The sequence below is a fragment of the Bacillus rossius genome, chromosome 17 (assembly GCF_032445375.1).
Source record: "Bacillus rossius redtenbacheri isolate Brsri chromosome 17, Brsri_v3, whole genome shotgun sequence".
Classification (NCBI taxonomy): Eukaryota; Metazoa; Arthropoda; class Insecta; order Phasmatodea; family Bacillidae; genus Bacillus; species Bacillus rossius.
In genome coordinates, this window is record NC_086344.1 from 25,831,017 (window position 1) to 25,851,504 (window position 20,488).

Sequence of the window (20,488 nt, forward strand, 5' to 3'; positions counted from 1 at the left end):
GATAGAACAGGCACATGAAGTCGTGGTGGCAGGGACAAGAACTCTCATGCACCGACTCAAGCCAAGACTCGATGTGTTTATTTAGCTATATCTTCCAGCCAGACATGTATCAATTTTAATTAAATAATTCGTTGTTTACACCATACACCACTTTAGAAACTGTTCTAAAAACAGTAGGTATATGTGTCCAACATGCATGTATGCCACAGTATGGAAGTGGGTTCCACTTCTTAGCCAGGTCTCTGCATATTTGTTGTTAAGGATACACCTAATGCAATACCTTTTTTTCTAAGGATACTGTAATTTCAATTAAAATTTTTGTATCAATAATTCCACTTTATTTGGCCTCATTCAGAAACTCTCATTACACTCTGCATCATTTTCAAAATAAAATTACTAATATTATTTACTTGTAAATCATAATGCAACAGGGCCTTTGCCTCATTTCGTTAAGGTAATGTCATTATGAAATGTTAGAGAATAAACTTAAAAGTGACTCAGAACAAACCATGCAACTGCTTATACAGACAACAGAGACTGCTTGAAAAGAAAACTGATACACGATGGTTGCTATTATGTAAATAGATTATCTTGTGATTCTTGTTAGGCCATGATATTATTCACTAATTTTTAACTGAGGTAAAAATATCATAGTGTACCATGCTTGAGACAGAAATCAACTGTAAAATTAATACACAAAATATTGCCATTCTTATCATAGCTTCTTGTGTTCCTTAATCATTATTCCACAAGCATTAGGATTTTTATATCAGGCAATGGAAGTATCTTTCAATGCAAGATTTTGGTTATGAGTGAAAGTACACTGTTACTATTGAATCAAAATTAATAAATAATATTTTTGTATAAACCATTTTATTTTTGAAAGGGACCAGTTTACCTAGATTAAATAAATAGACAATTTCTTAAAAATTATTTTTTTTTATAAATCTATACTAACATTATAAAGCTGAAGAGTTTGTTTGTTTGTTTAAACGCACTATCTCAGGAACCACTGGTCCGATTTGAAAAATTCTTTCAGTGTTGGATAGTACATTTATCGAGGAAGGCTATAGGCTATATTATGTTATCAATAACATTAGGGATCCTTACTAAAAGTCCAATTTAGAATCAAATGCATTGGAGGGGGTTAGATACAACATGCAGTACACGTACAAAGTGTGTGTTGACAATGCCGCAGGTGCTAGAAGTTTATTTCCTATTGCCTATTAACATTGTTGCCACGCACTAGATGCCTTATCATTCTTAATTTTCCCATACAAGTAAAAAACACCCATGTGATATTAACAACGAAGTAATCAGTACCCTCATAAGAGTTCAATTAGTATTTAAATACTTTTTATCACTTTAAATCGCAAACCTAAACTATTGTTTTTTTTTTCATCTCTGTGTTTAATTTGTTTTTTTATTGTCCTTTTTTTCAAGTATATATATATTTACAGACTTGAAACTTCACAGTAATGTTCCTTATGTTACGCAGGATGACATTTTCCGAAAATTAGATCCCATGGATGGTAAAAACCAGGCGACAGTGGGTACTTTGACTGCATGAGAACAGGATTTTGCATTGTTCATGCCTTCTGCGTCTCCATGGCAACGGGCATCGCGCGGCAGTGGCGTACCCACAAGGAGGGGCATGTATAATGAGCGGCGCAAGAGTGATCTGCCTGTAGACTGCCGTAGCGAAGTACGGGTACATCAGTTGTACGTTGCGTGCACGAGTCGGGAAACCATTGGTGCTATTCATTTTCTGTCAGGTACATTATACAGCATTGTAAAAAAATTTCACTGAATTTTTTTTTTATTTACCATTACTGTAAATGGGAGATGTGGCTTATTTTTTTTACATTAGTATAACCGTGCGAAGCCGGGTCAGCGTACCAGGGTAGCATCCATAATAGTAAACATGTGCTGGCAGGTCAGGTTCACAAAAATTACACCGGCCAACCTTTCGTAACTATATTTTTATCAAAATCCACAAAGCACCTGAAAAATTACTGTACAAATCCAAAGAAAAATGCACACCGGCTATCGCCGTCACGGGAGTAGTACAAAGTTCAAGTGTTCTCGTCTTCGTGTATTCCGTCTGACGCGGAGGACTCCTGATCGCTGCTGGCTTCGCCGTCGCTGAAGTCGTCCCGGGGCACCTGCCGGTTGGTGTTCACGAACAGGTCCTCGCGGACACTCTCGCCGTCGCTGAAGTCGTCCCGGGGCAGCTGCCGGTTGGTGTTCACAAACAGGTCCTCGCCGACGGCCTTCTCGAACTCCGCCGGCCAGCAGCGGTTCGACTTGTAGAAGCGCACGTGCTCCGGCGTCAGGATGCCGACCATCTCCGCCTTCACCTTGTCGCCCTCGGGGACGGGCTCCACCAGCACAAAGTCCCCGCGCTTGATCCACACGTTCCTGCGAAACTTGGTGGGCATGGAGGCGAGGAACCGCTCCCCCCGCGGGGTCTCCACCTCGTGCAGGTTGTTGCCCCGGCTGGCCGCAACGCGGACCACCTGCTGGGTCCCCGAGGGCAGCGTCAGGTCGCCCAGAAGCACCTCCTTGATCACGTGCTTGCGCTTCGTGGCTCGGGACATGCCTGCAACCACACGGCAAGGTGACACCACACAGGCGAACCAGGCGACCGCCTAGGGCGCCAAGTAGCTGGGGGCGGCACAGCACGACACACAACAGCTGATATAACATGTTTAACGATTATTGAAACTAGATGAAAATGGATTTTTGTAACAGTTTGGAATGTGTATATTGATATAAGTAATTATTTCAAGTCCACGGTGACCTGTTTATGATTTGTAATAATTAGAGACCCGGAAAATTTGCGGGTTCATTTTGTGTTATGCTAAAATTCAAATAATTATACCTTAGTGCTGCTTCTATCATTGGTTCACTGTTAATCTGGAGAACTGAGGGCCAATTAGAGACCCTCACTCATAGAAGTGTCTAATCACAAGCCACCCAGTCGAGAAGACTAACAAGTCAGCAGCCAATGAACAGTTGGCATTTGCACGAGTGTGTAGATGATATTGGAGTCTATCTTGGAGGTCATTGAACCCGCAAATTTTCCGGGTCTCTAGTAATAAGTTATAAAGAAAAAAAAAACACAAGCCTGCTTACATTTGATTGTTGACAAAATCTTAGGCTTACGTGATGTATTTTTAGGCAAGGAAAATTTTTTTGGGGGAAGGGGAATTAGGGTTTTTCGCCTAGAGCGCCAATTTACCTTGCACCGGCCCTGACCACGATGCTGCTGTTTGTGGCGGATGGCGCGAATCAAAGATCACATAGTCAAAAGGAAACTTCGTAACATTTTCTGTTTAGTGAATTTTCACAAGACGGGTAGTATTTTAATAAAATTCCTCGTCAAAAATCAGGTCCAAACCCAGGGTTTAGTATTATTATAAATTTTTTTTTTTTTGCTTTTAACGGAGCTGTTACATTATAGTTTAAAATTTCTGTCTGCAAATGAAATGATTTAATAGTCGACGTAGCTGCCCCAACAGTGAATTCTAGCGATGAGTGAGGAAACTACGTGTGAGTTGCATCAAGTAATGTAGCTTAAATCAAAATTTACACATATTTATTGCGTTTGGAATTATTTTAAAGGAATCTATGTTAAATTTTTTGTCCACGTTTCGTATTATAAGTTTATTTGCAACATGAGAACACACGAATTTCCTCGTTACCCATGTTAGATGCTACACATTGTACTCGCACCTACAACAAACGGGAAATCAACACAAACAAGGGGTCGTTGCCGTACGACCACGGCAGTGGTGCGCTCGTGCTGCAATAAATAAAGTTCAAAAATACGAAATAACAAGCAATCCAATTTATTAATCACAATGCATACAATGCATATAATATGCATATAACAATTCGATTCCCGCGGGAATACAAGTTAAAACAATGGTGTGATAAATGGGGCAAGCTGACGACGCATTTAACGTAGCACAATTATATGGGCCGCTAGGCAACAACAAGAAAGAAAGAGTTTAAAATTACATACAATTACGATTACCGTTACGACGCGGCTTGACAAGAAGTGTCCAAAGCCATCATGGCATGCCCATATACAGCCGCAGAAAAACACTGTTACATAAGCTACCGGTAGTACTCGGCGTGAGCAAGAGAAACTAAGGCAAAGAATCCAATTAAGAACTGACCTGAAGGGTCCAAGAGAAATTACAAACATTACTAAACATGGCAAATATGAAAAAATGAAGGTGCGGCCACGACGCATAAGCAAGAACAAGAAATCATACTAAGTACTGACAATTACAGACGTTCAGTTTCACAGCCGAGTACATACCAACGCGACGCCAACCCCAAGTGACAGTCCTCGTGTCAAACGACCGGAAGACTGCGGCAAATAGCCCGGGTGCCGAGGTTATATAGGCCGGGAACAATACACGGCAGAGTGCGCTGGTGGCGCGGCGGGGAAGGGAGGAAGAGGGGGGTAGGAAGGGGAAGTTGGAGAGGAAGGGGAAAGGAGGAGAGGGGAGGGGAAAGTAGGGGAAGGAACGCTAAGCAGTGCCCGCACTGCTTCAACATCTCTGGCGAGTACTGAAAGACTCGCTCACTTTCTTTTAAATATATATATATTTTAACCAATCTTAATTCTCGTTGCACCTGAAAAACCACATGTGTCCTCTATGAACGGTTACTCTTGCATCCAAAATCAAAACACCGCCTGCCCGCACAAGAGTCAAGAAACACAAGAGGGGTTTCAACACCTGCACCCGCCATACAGCAACGACCTTGCACCGTGCAACTTTCACCTCTGACCAAGGATGGAAGAGCATCTTAAGGCACATCACTTTCATTCTGACGACGAGGTGAGAGCTACCATTCGAGCCAACTAGCCACACGTTGGCTCAAGTGCTTGGAAAGGGGTGGAGACTATGTCAAAAAGTAAATAGTGCATTACACAAAGGTCTCATGTAGCTTCCAGGTACAACAAAAATATTGAAAATCAGTTAAAAAAAAATAGAAGGCTATGGCAATGGAGGCATTTATTTTTCAATAACTCCGGTAGATTGGACACTCACTCAATGCTATCGAATATGCACATTTTCCTCTTCATAATCGCTCTAATAGATCTCAAATTTTACAAACATTAAAGAGGTTTTGTCATAATTTTAAAATACGATAACCTAATTGAAACTATAAATTAAGTGTTTTATTAATAAATAATATGTCTAAATTCTATTCTTCTATGTAAGTATGCAATAAATGGTTTTAAATGTGTACCAAATATGCATGAGAATTCAAGGGATTTCTTCATTTGCACGTGCAAACCAGCCCCTGATTTATTTCTAGAGCCTTGTAACATTTGCATTCCTCTCTCACACTATACCATTTCCCTGTTTTCCCCGCCCAACATAACATTATTTTTCCCAGTCTCATAAACCAATCTTTCAAGATAAGATACCTATATTAAAATACACAATTATCAAACGTACATTCCAACCACACCTAACACATGTAACAGGCCATAAAATCTTTTTTCCGCACAATACATAGTTTGCACCGTCATCATTTCCATCAATGCTGCCAACCAACACTGTCAGTCTCCAATACTATACCATAATATCTGATCAATTTTTGAAACCATACATAACTGATTGTGACCACGTGAAGACAACATTTTATTGTACTTCAAATTATTAAGTTAATACAGTTTCTTCAATGTTCTCTTACGAAACCAATGAGTTTTCAAAAGAATAAAAAAATTTGATTTTAAAGAAAATATTGATTTTAAGACATTGTAAAGAAACACACTAGTACTGAAATTTAATAATCAAATTTGGTAACTAACATTTGGTAAATTCTTTACTGGGACCTACTTATGAAATAATTTGAATATCTGACTATTGCATTTTTATTTGTTTCAATTTTTTATTATTTAAAATCTTGGCAAACAATTATGGAAAATTAAAACAAAAACTTTATTTGCATGGTTTTAAACCATAAATATTTGAAGGAAGATAAGTTACAGTTAAAAGACAATAATTAAAAGTTGAATTTATCTACTTCAATTTCTAAACAACTTACATTAAAAAGTATTTGAGCAAGTTAGTAATGGCTTTTTCGCAAATTTTGCCTGATTCTCCTTTCTTAAATGTAATATACATATTATCAAACAATTTAAGTAAGCATGCCAATACTTCTGAACTTAAAAGATCTGAACTAACTGTTCAAACTAAGTATGTAGCACTTATTATCAGGTCATGTAAGCAAATAAAGTACTATGATGGCAATAACCCAGACACACAACACACGTGTCATTATGACGAACCTGTTAATTTAATTTTTCTTATGAAAACTGTTTCACCAATTGAAACATCGGGAACTTTGGCTAGCTGGAAAAACAAGATGAAAAACTCATTTAATTCACATAGTTTAAAGTCCTGACTAGGTATCTGCAAACTTACATCACTAGTATGAGCCCATAACATACAGGATATCTACAAAATTAAACCCCAATTTCAATTATATGTTATAAGAGTTTAAATTTTAGACTATTTACAACAAATAATATATAAAATTGAAGGTAAACTAACCTAGATTTTCTTAAAAATGTCCAATACGTGCACAAATCCAAACTAAAGTCCAATTCTTCCCACACTTTGGTTAACAAGTCCAGAGTAATGAAAGCAAACCTCTTCAATTATGTATCTCAAATTCGGTAAATCATTAGGTAGCGGCGGAACATAGACACTATCTTTTATAAAGCCCCAAAGGAAAAAATTGCATGGCCTTATGTCAGGTGAACTTGGAGGCCAACGAATAAGAGCTCTGTCATGACAACCAATCCAACTTTCAGGGAAATCGACGTTCAACCACTCTCGTACAAAGAGATTCCAATGGGGAGAGGCTCCATCCTGTTGCCAAATAAAATTTGGAGGTTCACCCTCTACTAATTGGTGAAATTAAGCTCATGAGTAACCATTTTGTTTAGGTGGTGCTGCAAGTGAGAAAACAAAGTACTTGTGCATGTGATTATCTGAAACTGTTTGAGTTACTGTTTAATTGTGATCTTGAACTATCACTCTACAACACTTACAGTTGATACTATTAAAATTTATAACGTGGACATTCTTTTATGTACATATATTTGGATTTGACTACAATGCCTTCTCTTATGGTATGCAGAGGCATGTACATTCACAGACCATTGACTTACAAATGGGTTATTTTTTGGGCATGTCTTGTAAACAAGTTTTTTTTTTAGTTGGCATAGGACTAAATTATAAACAGTGTTGTTAAGTAACGAATTACAAGTAATCGGATTACTTGTAACGATTACTTTTCAAGTAATTTATACTCTTAACGAATTACATTTAAAAAATGTAATTCGTACTTGTAATCGGAATACATAACATTAATTGTAATCAATACATTAAGGTAATCGATACTTTATATTTACTTGCCGTTACTTTTATTCTCGGAAAGTATAATGAATACCATTAAGAACAAGAAGATCATACACTTTTGTATTAGTAAAGTTTATAATTTTAGGCTTGTAGTGCTACGATCGTATGCACAACATCTATGATCAAAAATGAAGAGCGACTTGCAGTGTCTCCAACATTACCCTATCCTAAAATCTGCATTTTTAAAATTTAACACATCGCTGCCATCAAGTGCTCCAGTTGAGCGTCTTTTTAGTGTTGGTAAAGATGTTTTTGCCATCAAGAGAGGGAATCTATCTGATGAGAACTTTAAAATTCAATTGTTTTGTAAGGTCAATTCCAAAATTTAAAGAGTGTTACTTTTATTACAGGTAGCTACTTGTATGAAGTCTTTTGATGTTATTCAAACAAGTTTGTCCTCAAATATTATTCATTTAATTAATGATAATAAATTTAATTATTACATTAAATCATTTTTAACAAAACATATATGTATGTATGTTTATTAATGTAACAAAGTGTAAAAAAATTGAATCGTAGGTCAGTTTTAAAATGGTAGCGGAAAGTAATTGTAATTGTAATTTTACTGATTACTTCTATGTAAAGAAATTTTTACTTGTAATTAGTTACATTATCAGCACAGTAATTGTAATTGAGCCCAATTACTTTTTCCGAGTACTGTTAACAACACTGATTTTAAACCAATTGGCCGAATCAAGAGGGAAGTATTTAGTGTGCTCTAAGTAAGAGTTCTGCCAAGTAGTAGAAAATACTTTATCGGTGCTTGATGAAATTTAATTATTTATTTTCTCTGTGCCCCAAATAATTAGTTAATAAAAACTTAAGATTGTTTTTATACTATGATTTTCTTTTTTTCTACTTTAAAATGCTTCTATGAATTCTGTGTATGTGTTAAATCTTTTAATTATAAGGTATTAAAAAAAAAACAAATTGAGAAGTCTAGTCTTGTAATAGCGAATGCATAGAGAACAGTTTCTGTCACCAGAAAAAGACAGTTCAAAGCATATTTGAAAAGGAATATGCTCAAAACTTTTAGGGCCTGTATTACCAACTCTGGATAAAAGCCGTGAATAGCTATACACTGAATAAGCTATTCGCTGAATATCTTTGTCCTCGTGTATTACAATCCCCGAATAGTGACCAAATAGCTATTCGCAATTTATCTGATGATTTCGACACCTCTAGTGTATTTTTTTAAGTGTTGGTATTAAAAGCCCTGCTAAGATAGTGAAAAATAATGTTGTAGTGTTGCCAGTTTTGGTTATTCCGACGATCTTTTGGTTTCTCTACTTTTCTGCTATTATCTTCACTATATTATTCTATACATATTGCATATCGCAAAGCTAGTAAAAGCTGATTCCTTGCTGTCAGAGCACAGTTCCAATAAAAGAAAATAGGGTAGTACTTTAAATACAACACATGCAAAAATGAAAATATTTTATTTTTTTGTTCCAAATCACGTATTTTTTCTTAACCTGCCAGGCAACATAAAACATTGCTTAACGTATTTTTAAGTAACCTTTTTTTACATTTACATTACAGTTTCAAATAGACAAACAATCCTTGTCCTAAATTTGTTTTGCATCACAGATTTGCAGTTCGGATTAGGGCAATATTTTAACCCTAAAGGATTGTTTTCGAATGAAGTATGAGGCCGTGTCACAAGTCGCCCAAAGAGTACTCTCTCGCCCACTCTTGACGTCACAGAGGGTATTTTCTCCAGTCCCAACTGAGAGTATACAATCCTGAGAGGGGGCGTGGCCAGTGAGAGTGCATACACTCTTGAATTGCGACACGGCCTTAACAAATGGCCAAAAAATAAACACTCCCCCCCCCCCCCCTGCACCCACAACAAAAAAAAAAATCATTGAACACGCTAAACAATAAGGAAAATTTTGGTTAGGTTTGATCTGTAAATTTTATGACAAAGAAAATTAAAGGTAAATAAACTAATGCATAGTTTACCTATTGGTATTAAACACAATATTGCCATTAATTTCTTCAAGCAACCGAAGTGCTGAATGTCTGGAGATTCTGAAGGGCATAACAAATTCATCGTCGCTCCACTCTTCATAGTTATCTGGACGGTATCTAATTGTTTTCGCCATTCTTGTTCTAGCAAGCAAAATCTCCAAAAACTCATCATCAGAATCACTATGAACAATCATCTGTCTCCTTCCAGCCGTATTTGATTTCAGTAGCACAGCTGATCGGCCCGATGCCTTCGAAGTGCTTATTCGCTGAATAAGGGCTTATTGGCTCGTCCGACCACCGAATAGTTCATTCAGCGAATAGGCACCCGAATATCACTATTTAAAGGTCGTAATACGTTCGTGGACGCTATTCAAGGAATAAATTTTATTCAGAGCTTTATCCGGAGGTGGTAATACAGGCCCTTAGAATTCTTCTTGATACATAAATACATTTCTTTACCCCAAATATGACTGAATATGATAAAAGCCAGATTAAAAAAAAATAAACCTACAAACTTTTCCTAGTAAGCACCCAATGAGCATTTCTTAAGTATAAAGCTTTAAACATGTTTGTAATTATGTTGCCTTCGAGGTTATATTTTTGGATAAACAGAACATTATCTTACTGCGTTCCTCTACTCTTTTTTTATTTCCTTGATCTTCAGTCAGTTTAGAGCATGATCATGCATTACCTTAGAATAGAGTTCTAAAAATACAGAAAGTACTTGATTAACGGACGGGTCGGATTTCGGTGAACACTCCCGTTTAATTAATTCAAGTTTCCCCATAACGAACAATGTTAATATTCCAGGTTACGTTCCTAAACATTTCAAAACTCGTGAAAACGTGATGTAAAAACTTTACAGCTGGCTCTCGGCAAACCGGGCGACGTGACGGGGCGGTGCATCGCACAACAGCCAAATAATCAAAAAAATTAAGAGCTTGGGATAAAGCCAGCACGAATGTTTCAAACAGATTAGTCCTGTGAGCTTGTCAAGAGCAGGGGTGAGAAAAAGAAAGACAACGTGGGAGAGCGCACGTGACAAGTGGCTGTTTCTCGTCACAACCCTCTGATGGAATGGCAAAGAGACAATGGAGGGGGGGGAAAACTCACAATAAAACCTTTCTTTTTCCTGTAACTTGAAGCTGATTTATAATTATTTTTTTTTAACCACACAGCTATGTAGAATTTAAAATGTTTATAACAGATTTCACTGAACGCAACGGACTATAAGAACTTGACCAGTATTCATTTCGGGTACACTCAGCGAATGCACAGTGCCTGTAACACGAAGAACTAATGGCCGGCTACAAAAACTATTTGCAATCAAAAGGTTCGAGTACGTCACCATTCGGCAAGTCGGTTAAGAGGCCACTCCAGTGTTTCAGGGGAACTACGCAACCCGCGTTAAACTCATAAGATTCAATGCTATTTTCATTTTGCTTATAACTAATTAACTAATATAGATTTCAAAATGATGCTTGCTTGATATGTAAGCCAACGATGCTCTTATCAAAGCCCCTTTCTTCAAAAACGTGCATAAATTATGGTTTTATACTAATCTTCACTAATATGAATAAGGGTATTGTCTAGGTTTGAACCATAATTTATGCACGTTTTTGAAGAAAGGGGCTTTGATAAGAGCATCGTTGGCTTACATATCAAGCAAGCATCATTTTGAAATCTATATTAGTTAATTAGTTATAAGCAAAATGAAAATAGCATTGAATCTTATGAGTTTAACGCGGGTTGCGTAGTGCCCCTGAAACACTGGAGTGGCCTCTTAAGGACATTCACAGATTCCCTAGTCATAACGGAACACACAGGCCAGAGGAAGAGGTGAGTTGGCTGTCATTATTTTTGCCACGCGCATGTTGGGCGTCCGTTAACCAAATTAAAGGCAACAAAATAATGTGTCCGTTACGACAAATGTCAGTTGACTTAATATACAACCATTAGGGCTACGTGAGTACACCAACTGAAACCACAGTCGTTTAAAACTTCCCACACAGTGAGAAATGCTAGTTAAAGAAGTTGGTGCAAAGCTAGTTGTGAAACTTAACACAGCAGTGTCAAGAATATATAACTTGCATTAGTTTGTACATGACAGAGGGCTGGATAGCTTTTAAAACCAAATAATTATTAATAAGGCAACTTCCAAGACATAAGCCTTAAGCTTTACGGCTATTCACATACGTTCAAATACATTAGTGCCCCAAGTCCTCCATCAGTCCTGAGAAATAATTAACCTTACATCAAACGAGAAAACTGAAACTATAATCCATTAAAAATAATTTTCTTTCTTAGCAAAAACAAAAAAAAAATTATACAGTTTAAGTATTTGTAAAAAACCATTTTGTACAACACGAAGTAAACAAAAAGTTACTAAAAAAAACTCCTTTTTCTTACAGAATAGTTTTTTTTTGTTAAAAAAAGGTTTTCATAACATTCTCTGGTATTGCGAAAATGTTAAATGTAAAAATAGGCCTTGTTTTATCAAATTTACACTACCGTATCAGTTTATCACTAATTTACAATGCTTCGGAAGCCGGTACAGTTGAAAGTGCGAACCGACCAGTCTACACAGAAGAACTACTGGATAATCACACACTTATTTGACACAGAGTGTTTTCAAATGCTTGGTCTTGTTCCTGGCGTGTCTGCGGGGCACGCTCAACCTGCCCCCTGCCTTGGCCAGGGCCTCGTGGATGTCCAGGGACTCCCCCTCGCCGACCCCGTGGCCCCGGAGCAGGCCGTGTGGGTTGGAGGGAGTGACGCAGTCGTCCCGGGCCTCCTTGCGCAGTGCCGTGTCGACCTCCACAGAGGAGAAGAAGGCCACGGACCGGGGCAGGTCCGCCACGCCCAGCCGCTGGGAGCAGAACGCCCTCGTCAGCAGGTTGGTCACGTGCAGGGCCAGCGCCGCCTGGTAGCGCAGCTCCGACGGGACCAGGTACCGCACCTCGTCGTGGAAGCTCAGGCAGAACCGAGCCGACGGGCCGAGCAGCCAGCGCATGCTGACCAGCATCAGGTGCAGGAAGTCCACCGCGCCGCTCTGCACCACCCAGTTGACGCGCGTCGGCAGGTAGCGGTCGTCGGGCACGCTCCCCGGCTCCAGGGCCCGGCTCAGCCGTCCTCCGAGGAACGGGGTGACCGGCTCGTCTCGGTTGGCGAACGCCTCCAGGCAGTTGAACATCGCCGACTCCGAACCACCGGCCCAGCGCGGGCCGTCGAACATCTCGTCGAACGCGAGCCCGTGTTTCCCGCCGATCTTCAACGCTTCCGACACTGAATACGGCTTGTCGTTCAGGTCGTGCCGGTAACGCTCCTTCAGGCGACAGACTTTCCGACCTTTCGTCATGGTGAACATCTTGCTCGCTTTATTCCTTGCCTCCGTGGTAGACATCGCCGGATTGAACTGCTTTAAAAGTCTTTCTGCGAACTGTTGACCCGCACCATAAATCCTAGCGTAGTTTATGACTTTTGCATGGTCGCGAGATATGCCCACTGCTTTGGCCGTGATGCTGTGCATGTCTGTGCCGTTTGACTTTTGACCACTCAGCGTCATCCACCCTAAGGGCGTGCAACCGTGCATTTTCCCGAAGTGAGCATCGCCCATCAGAGAAGCTATCCACAACTCTTGAGAATCCACGTCTGCACCCACGATGTTATATCCCGGGGGTGCTTGAACCATGGCCCGCAGCTCAGAACCTATCCTTTCTTTGTGGGCGTTGGAAGCAGTCATCCACGTCGGTTCTACGGCGCGACGAGTCAGAGTTCCACACACCACCACCTGAGGCAAAATGGCCCCAAAGCTTTTGACTGAGCAGCGCAGATTTCTGGGTAGCTCCTTCCTCTCGGACCACACCACTCGCTGCTGACAGATTCTTTCACGGTTGTTCCTCCAGTACGACAGCATCCTGCTGATCAGCAGCACTTTCTCTGCCCCAGCATCATTCCCAGCCAGCACATTTTCCGAGAACTTGTTGAGGAAATCTTTGGCCAATGGGTTGCCCACCCTGTGCGAAGTCCCGTCCTTGTGCGGCAGCTTGAGGAACCAGCAGCAACCGGCCACGTCTGCGTTGCACCAGACCCCGGTGCCACCGTACCAGCTCGGAGTCTCATTGGCCGACGCCTTCTTCCGGCGGAAGTTCCTCCAAGAAATGTTGTCTTCGACACTTTTGTGAAGGTGTACCATGCTCTGGACGCTCTGATCAGAACCAGCTTCAAAATCGCTCAAGTTGGGGACGGAACACCGCTCTACAAGTTTTTTCAGTGGGAAAAAATCTAAGTCGTCAGAATCTTCGATGCTGGTGCGGTACGGAATCAGCAACCCCCAGCCAAACTCCCGTATGTAATGGAGGGGGTAAGTCTCCCAGGTCAAAGACAACAGCTTCGGGGTGATCTGCATAGATGTGCTGATGCGCTGGGGGCCGGGTACCCAGTCTTCATCACCCATACGTAAGCAAAGCTTACGATACCATGCCGGGTAACCCGGCATGAGCGGCCGCTTCTTAGGTAGCATATCTTTCGTCTCCCATAACGTCTGGAATTCTTCTTTTAGCCGGCACATCTCTTCAGTCTCTATAACATCTGTTGGTGTTTCTCCTGATACAAACTTTTTTTCTTCCACTTCCAATTGATTTTTTTCGCTGTCTACGTGTTCCTTCGAATTGGACGTTTTCCGTGGCTTGGAGCGAACAGCAGTTTTTTTTAGCCGTAGCTCTTGAATCTGCCAGTCTTGGTCCCACAGCCACAAGTCTTCTTTGTACTTCTCGTCGTGCAGTAAGTGGCACGCACGATCGGCGCGTTGAGTGAGGAGGAATCTCGTCTCATCGTCCAGCTCTTCGAAGGTCTGATTGGCGTCGGAAATGTAGCGGAACCAGTTGGCGTTGACCGGGAGGAACGCAGTGCCAAGCTCCAGCATACCTGCCAGAGTCACCGGATGAGGAAACCTCTCCAAAAAGAGGGGGAGCAGTTTGCAGAGAACACCGTGAGTTGCCGTCACGTCTCCGGCGCAGTACCTCATCAAGTCTTGAAAGTGCAGTTTCACGTCGGAGAGCTTGCCGGTCAGAAATACATCCCTACTGCTCTTGTCAACCTCTCCGCCGCAGTAAAGTTTATGCACCTCGCTCAAGCTGTTCAAGGAAGCACTCTCCCTCCACTTCTCGAGCTCAGAATCGCCGATGTACTCCTTGGACTTGAGCATCGCCCGCTGGTAGCTGGTGACCCCGCTCACGCACACGTGCAGCGACATGGTGTCCAGGAACCTCGTCGCCGTGGGCTGCAGCCGGTACTGCTCCCGCACGTGGGCGCGGTCGTACGAGACGTTGTGGCCGACCACCACCCGGGGTCTCTCCGGGTCCACGGCCCGACCCTGCCCGTCGCTCTCCAGGGGGATGAGATCCCTGGTGGAGTAGCCCTCCGCGTCCAGGGACCTGCCGCCACCCTCAATGACCGCTGGGGAGACCCACGCGTACCACGCGTCCGCTGTGACGGCCGTCGCCAGCGTGGGCAGCTCGCCGGCGCTCCTGCACACCTCCACGTCAAGCACCATCCCGCTCTCCCGGGGGAAGGGCACGGGCTCCGGCGACTCGTTTCGGGAGTACCTCGTCCACCCTGCCTGCAGCCTCCACTCCTCCGGCGGGGCCGGCACACTCTCCACCAGCCGCCTCAGCAGTTCCGTGTACGGGGACACCTGCGCCTGCCCGATGGCACGGAAGTGCTCCTCCAAGTCCCCGCCTTGGAGCGGCGGCAGCTTGAGGTCCACGTCTTTCAGGACCGGCAGCTCGTTGCTCAGAAGACCGTACTTCTCCAGTTCCCGTCTGGATCTCGTGACATCGTCTGCCGAAGCTCCGACGCTCTTCACGTTGCCGAACAGCTGTTTGAACAACCCTGAGGACAACATCTGGATGTTTATCTCGTTGAAACGTGGGGAGTCGGTACCTTCCTCCTTCGTCGCGTTGGGCTCTTTCTTCAGCTTGCTACGGGACACTTTCTGCTGTTTTTTCTCCGCCGCCACGTGCACCGCAGGCCTTTTGAGCAAGATTTTTCTCTCTTTCAAAGGATTTCCAGAGGTCTCGTTAATGGTGGTGCTATAAGGTTCGCACACTGACATGGCAGTCTGGAAACTCTCAGCCAATGAAGCAGACATGTGCTGGCTGGAAGGTACTTCATCATCGTGTGAACTTGTCTTTCCCACATGTTGATATCGCGCAGATCTCGTATGGTTGTTTGGATTTTCATGGGCCACGTTGGATTTTCTGACATGCCGAAGATGACAGAACAAGAAATTTGTTACATTACAGCGGGATTTATTCTTCCATGCAGTATTCATTCCTGCGATAAGTTCAATCTGTCACAGTCCATCTTCGCCCTCACACAACTGCGTACGGCAAGTGTGGGATGCGGCACTGAAACACACGGACCATCTTCTATCACTGACCGAAACAAATAATTCTTCTTTACTGCTTTTTGCTTGAACAAATTTAAAGAGTAAATAAGTGTGTGTTTTTAAAAAAGTTTTTCAAGTGCTGGTGATGCATAGCAAAATTGTTTCTAGGCGCTGAAAGAATCACTCACTTGTGTACACTATGTTAGAAATATTTTATTGTCACATTTTTCATGCCATATCTACAGTTAAAAACATTTGCTGCATTTAAATTTCCATGCTATCTGACTTTTATTTTACTGTATCATAGTGGTTTTCAATGTCTAATCTAATGATTTCTCATTTTGTCCTTCTGGAGTCTCACAAGTTTTCGGTAATAGAACGAACAACAAAATTGAAACTTTGCATACGCCGTTTAATAGTATGTATTGACTACGCACTAAAACAACCATTTAAAAAAAAAAAATTCTATTGCTGTCTGGGTGATAGCAGACTGGAGCATGAAAATTTTCCCTTCAAATTACTATCACTGGGGAATGTTCATAAATTTTACAGGAGTTCAAAGAAATTCCATGACTTTCCCTGAAGGCACTGTCACAATGTCAAACTTTCACTTCCAACACCTTTCAACATGTTTTGGCCAGATAAAGTTGGAGTTATACCACCAAAATTTCACTAGCACAGCCATGTTTGATTTGCATGCAACCCCTCTCAACCCTTGCAGTTTCTGCTGCTACCATAAACACACATTTCAGCCCCCTAAGTGATATAATTCGTCATTTCGCACTATTTGCAGCTCTCGTTACCTCTGCAAGTCCCCCCCCCCCCACATACACACACACACACACACACACACAAAACGTAAAGCCTAACTTAAATGATCATTCACATCTGTCACATCCGTCAAAAACTTACCAAGCATCGACTTTCGACAGACGGACGGATGAAATTATAATCTCAGAAATGAGTATCAGGCATTGATTGGTTTAATTGTTTAGCTGATTCCACATTATAGTTTTAAATTGCATGTGAACATGTTTTCAAGTTTGATATTTAAAACAAAAATCACAGACACACATAAATGTAATTAATACTGACCCCTAACTCAAAAACATTTTAGAGTAAAAAAAAGTTAGTTTAATGATTTATAAGTGCTTAGCATACATGAATGTCAAACTAATAAAACTTTTTTTAAGAGAAATTTCCTACAAAAATTTAATCCTCCTAGTTAGTTAGCAGTATCGAAGCGGAAAAATATAATGGGAATTGTGGACTATTATGAATCGCTCTGCTTGTTGATGGACAGAATAATGGCCGACGGACAGACAATGGACAGACGCGATAGATCATTGAGAGTCCACCTTACAGAAAAATCTTCTGAGCTGTTGATGAAAAAACCTTGATATCTAATTCGAAGGGTCGCAGCAGTTGTGAACGAAGGCTCAAGGCAGACGTGGGTACTGAACCACTCCGGTGCAGACTCGATTGTTGTTGCAGGGTAGACGGAACAGAACAGACATCAAGAGATACACTCCAGTGAGCGTGCATTCTAAATTTGTAGCCTCTGCAAGTGGCAGACATAAAATAAACCATTCCGTTTAGGTTGTAGGTTTGCTACGGTTCCAGATATACACTTACAACACCATTGTGCAGACTAGCAGCACGTTCCCTAAGGATCGGAAATATTCTGCGGTAGGCGCATGTTCTAGTGCAAGAAGCCGATTGTAATCATCACTTAATGCAACTGAGCTGTTGATGCAAAACCACCGCTTGATTAGCTACAAAGCACCATTCAATACAAGGTATTCAACTTTTACTGCTAATGGAAACGTTATTATAATATTTTGATTGTAACATTTCCTGACAGCAAAAATATTACACAGGAGTACATGAGCCTAATTAGGCTAGAAAACCAATTAGGGTGAAAAACTGTCTTGGGCCCCGGTCGTAATGTACTGACATTAAATATCCCTGCTTTTTTTTTAAGTCTCAGCTTCTATGTATTTCGAAGGATCTCTGGAGAATCACAGCCTCACAGTAGGGCAATGACAACATGATCAGGGATATCGCTTGTTGAAAACTGTCCCGGTTACACTATTAAAAAACAAAAAAAAATTTACGTCAGTACATTGACATTACAGGTAATACTTGAGAATGGAGAGAGCCGAATCACAGATCAGGCAAACGTAAAATGGTTAGTTACATTAGAAAGTCTTGAAAATATCTGAATGTGCCTTTTACTAACAATAAAAAATAATTTTTTTAAAGGAAATTCTATGTTGTTATTAATGATGGTAAGATGTGCGTAGAAATAATTAACTATGAATTATAAAATAATTATGGTTAATTTATAACGTTGCTGGTTTTTCGTTACTAAATAGTGTTTTTTTTTTAACACTACAGATATTCCTCTATTTACTTACCCTGAAAAGAGTGTTTCTCAATTAAGTTCATAAGCCATCACTATGTAGTGCTTTCATTGTTGTTAGCGTGGCTGAGAATGTTTTCCACAAGAGATTTGCCTGATTGCCTGTGCTTTCTATAGTGATGTAAATTTATTTTGTGCTTTAATAGCGTAGTCTAGTATATTTTCAACGAGAGATACACCTGATCCTGTTGTCACAGTCCTACTGATTACCTGAAACTAGCTGCAACTTCATCCTGTGGTTCTCCATAGATCCTTAGGAATACAGCGTAGCCAAGATTGTTTTCCAAGTCTCTGCTACACTAAAATAGCACAAAATAAATTAACATCAACATAGAAAGCACGACCGATAAAGCCGATCTCTCGTGGAAAACAGACACGGCTATCCAAAACAAATATTTAAGCACAACATGCCAAAGGCCACATCATTGCACAGGCTACCTAATGTAACCTATAAACGGTAATTTTACAGTAAACCAAAAGGAACTGTGAAAAACATTCAGGGTAAATTATAGTAGTGTAAAAAAAAATATTCAGAATTTGTTAATTTTTTAACAGAAAAGCATCAACTTTACAAATTTACAAAAATTACAATATTTTCCGCTTCTATTATTAGAACATAAGTGAGAGGCATAATAAGGAACATTGACAGTCATAGTGTTACAAGCCACTTGGAAGCCTATAAGCACAGCCATGCATTTTTTCATATTTATTTGCTTTTTTTCAGATGCACATTTTTACTAGATAGGCTACTTAAGTCACCTATCTTTAATTAAACCCAGGGTGGTATTATTTTTAATGCACTGTTTTTCTGTGAAGTAATAATAAAATTCCAGAAATACTATTTCTAAACACCTAAGACTTTCCTGTATATACCCTGAAAACAGTGTTTCTGAATTCCTACCGGTTTCTGAGAAATCACTGTTTATAACTTACACTAGATGTGGACACCACGATTTTTCGGTTTCCCGTGTGGGTCTTTGTGTTTGTTCATGAATTGAAGAACTCCACACTGTAAAATATTTTTAATGGTGGTTGTCAAATTACAAATTTCAGATGTAGCTATCCTGACCTAACCAAAAGTTCACATTATTTTACAGTATTTTTTATGTAGCTAAACTAATCCAACCAACTGACCACATTGTTTTTAAGTATTTTAAATGTAGCTAATCTAACGTAATCTAACATTTTCACAATTTAGCTAAAGTTCTCCAAATCATATACACACAGAGACCAACACGGGCAAGTGAAAAAACAGCGCTAGCCAAGTCATTGCACAGGTATTGTAATTTAATATATTAACGGTGATTTTTTAGAAACCAGTAGAAATACAGAAACGCTGTTTTCAGAGTAAATGTAGGTACGTCACTAGTGCCCGAAAAATGTATTATCGGATTTTTTTTTACTGTTTAAAGGGAAAACCGCGCTGTAAGAATATTACTCAAAGGGTAACTCTGCAGGTTAGCAGCATCTGAGAATAAGAGCCAATACTAAATAAAGAGAATGTTCGATTAGGTTACGTTAGGTGTATTACATTAATAATGCGTATTATTCATCTTGATTCCCAGAATCCGCTAATCTGTAGAATATACTAACAAGGTCCTACATTAAAAAAAATTGTCGCTATCGGAAAATGACAATTATTAAATTAGGGGTAAACACCCTACAAAAATTTCCGGAATTAAAGAAAGCAGCAAGTACCTATAATTCCAGAAATTGCACAAGCTTCATGAAATTTTCATAAACACAATTTACAATTCTATTTACGACGCAAATTAATCATTCTGTTTCAAACACAAGCATGGACCGAACAAAAAAAAACTGAAATGTAAACAAACTAATTTCATCCATAGATTCTCATAACTTGTAGAATCAACAAAAAGTATGTTGGAGCAAACAGAAACAATTAATTATAATTTCAAGGTTTTTGAGGTAGTTAAAAAATCAAACTTACATCATAAATTTATTATCTCCTAAAGAATGCAAGGGAAAGAATATATTCATATTTAAACATAAAGTCAACATATTATAAATCTAAAATATTATTATAAAATCCGCCAAACAACTATCAGGGAAGGTTGAATTTAGGTGTGTCAAACACATGAGCATTACATGCCTATAAACAAATAGAATGTGTATTCTGTATGTTAATTTAAAGAGAGTGGAAATATCAAGTTGCGATCATACTGAACTTGTTGCTGCTGTACTCAATGACGCTGTGATCGCCTGACACATCATAAT

General features: G+C 40.2%; 2 protein-coding genes across 2 annotated transcripts; both read right to left on the reverse strand.

The window, feature by feature from the left end:
- Positions 1-1,963: 1,963 nt before the first annotated feature.
- On the reverse strand, positions 1,964-4,358 carry LOC134540596 (probable RNA-binding protein EIF1AD). Its single transcript, XM_063383424.1, has 2 exons — positions 4,334-4,358; positions 1,964-2,602 (listed from the first exon to the last, which is right to left on the reverse strand). Exon 2 carries the CDS (start codon positions 2,598-2,600, stop codon positions 2,076-2,078), a length of 525 nt encoding a protein of 174 aa, XP_063239494.1. The 5' UTR covers positions 2,601-2,602; positions 4,334-4,358; the 3' UTR covers positions 1,964-2,075.
- A 3,627-nt stretch (positions 4,359-7,985) lies between these two features.
- LOC134540595 (DNA polymerase subunit gamma-1, mitochondrial) lies at positions 7,986-20,086 on the reverse strand. The gene is made up of 2 exons (XM_063383423.1): positions 19,949-20,086; positions 7,986-15,844 (listed from the first exon to the last, which is right to left on the reverse strand). The coding sequence occupies exon 2, from the start codon at positions 15,766-15,768 to the stop codon at positions 12,046-12,048; it is 3,723 nt and encodes a 1,240-aa protein (XP_063239493.1). The 5' UTR covers positions 15,769-15,844; positions 19,949-20,086; the 3' UTR covers positions 7,986-12,045.
- Between the last annotated feature and the right edge of the window lie 402 nt (positions 20,087-20,488).

Bases quoted from the DNA above. Each gene is read 5' to 3' on its own strand.
- LOC134540596 (XM_063383424.1), bottom strand. From the start codon at position 2,600: ATGTCCCGAGCCACGAAGCGCAAGCACGTGATCAAGGAGGTGCTTCTG.
- LOC134540595 (XM_063383423.1), bottom strand. From the start codon at position 15,768: ATGAATACTGCATGGAAGAATAAATCCCGCTGTAATGTAACAAATTTC.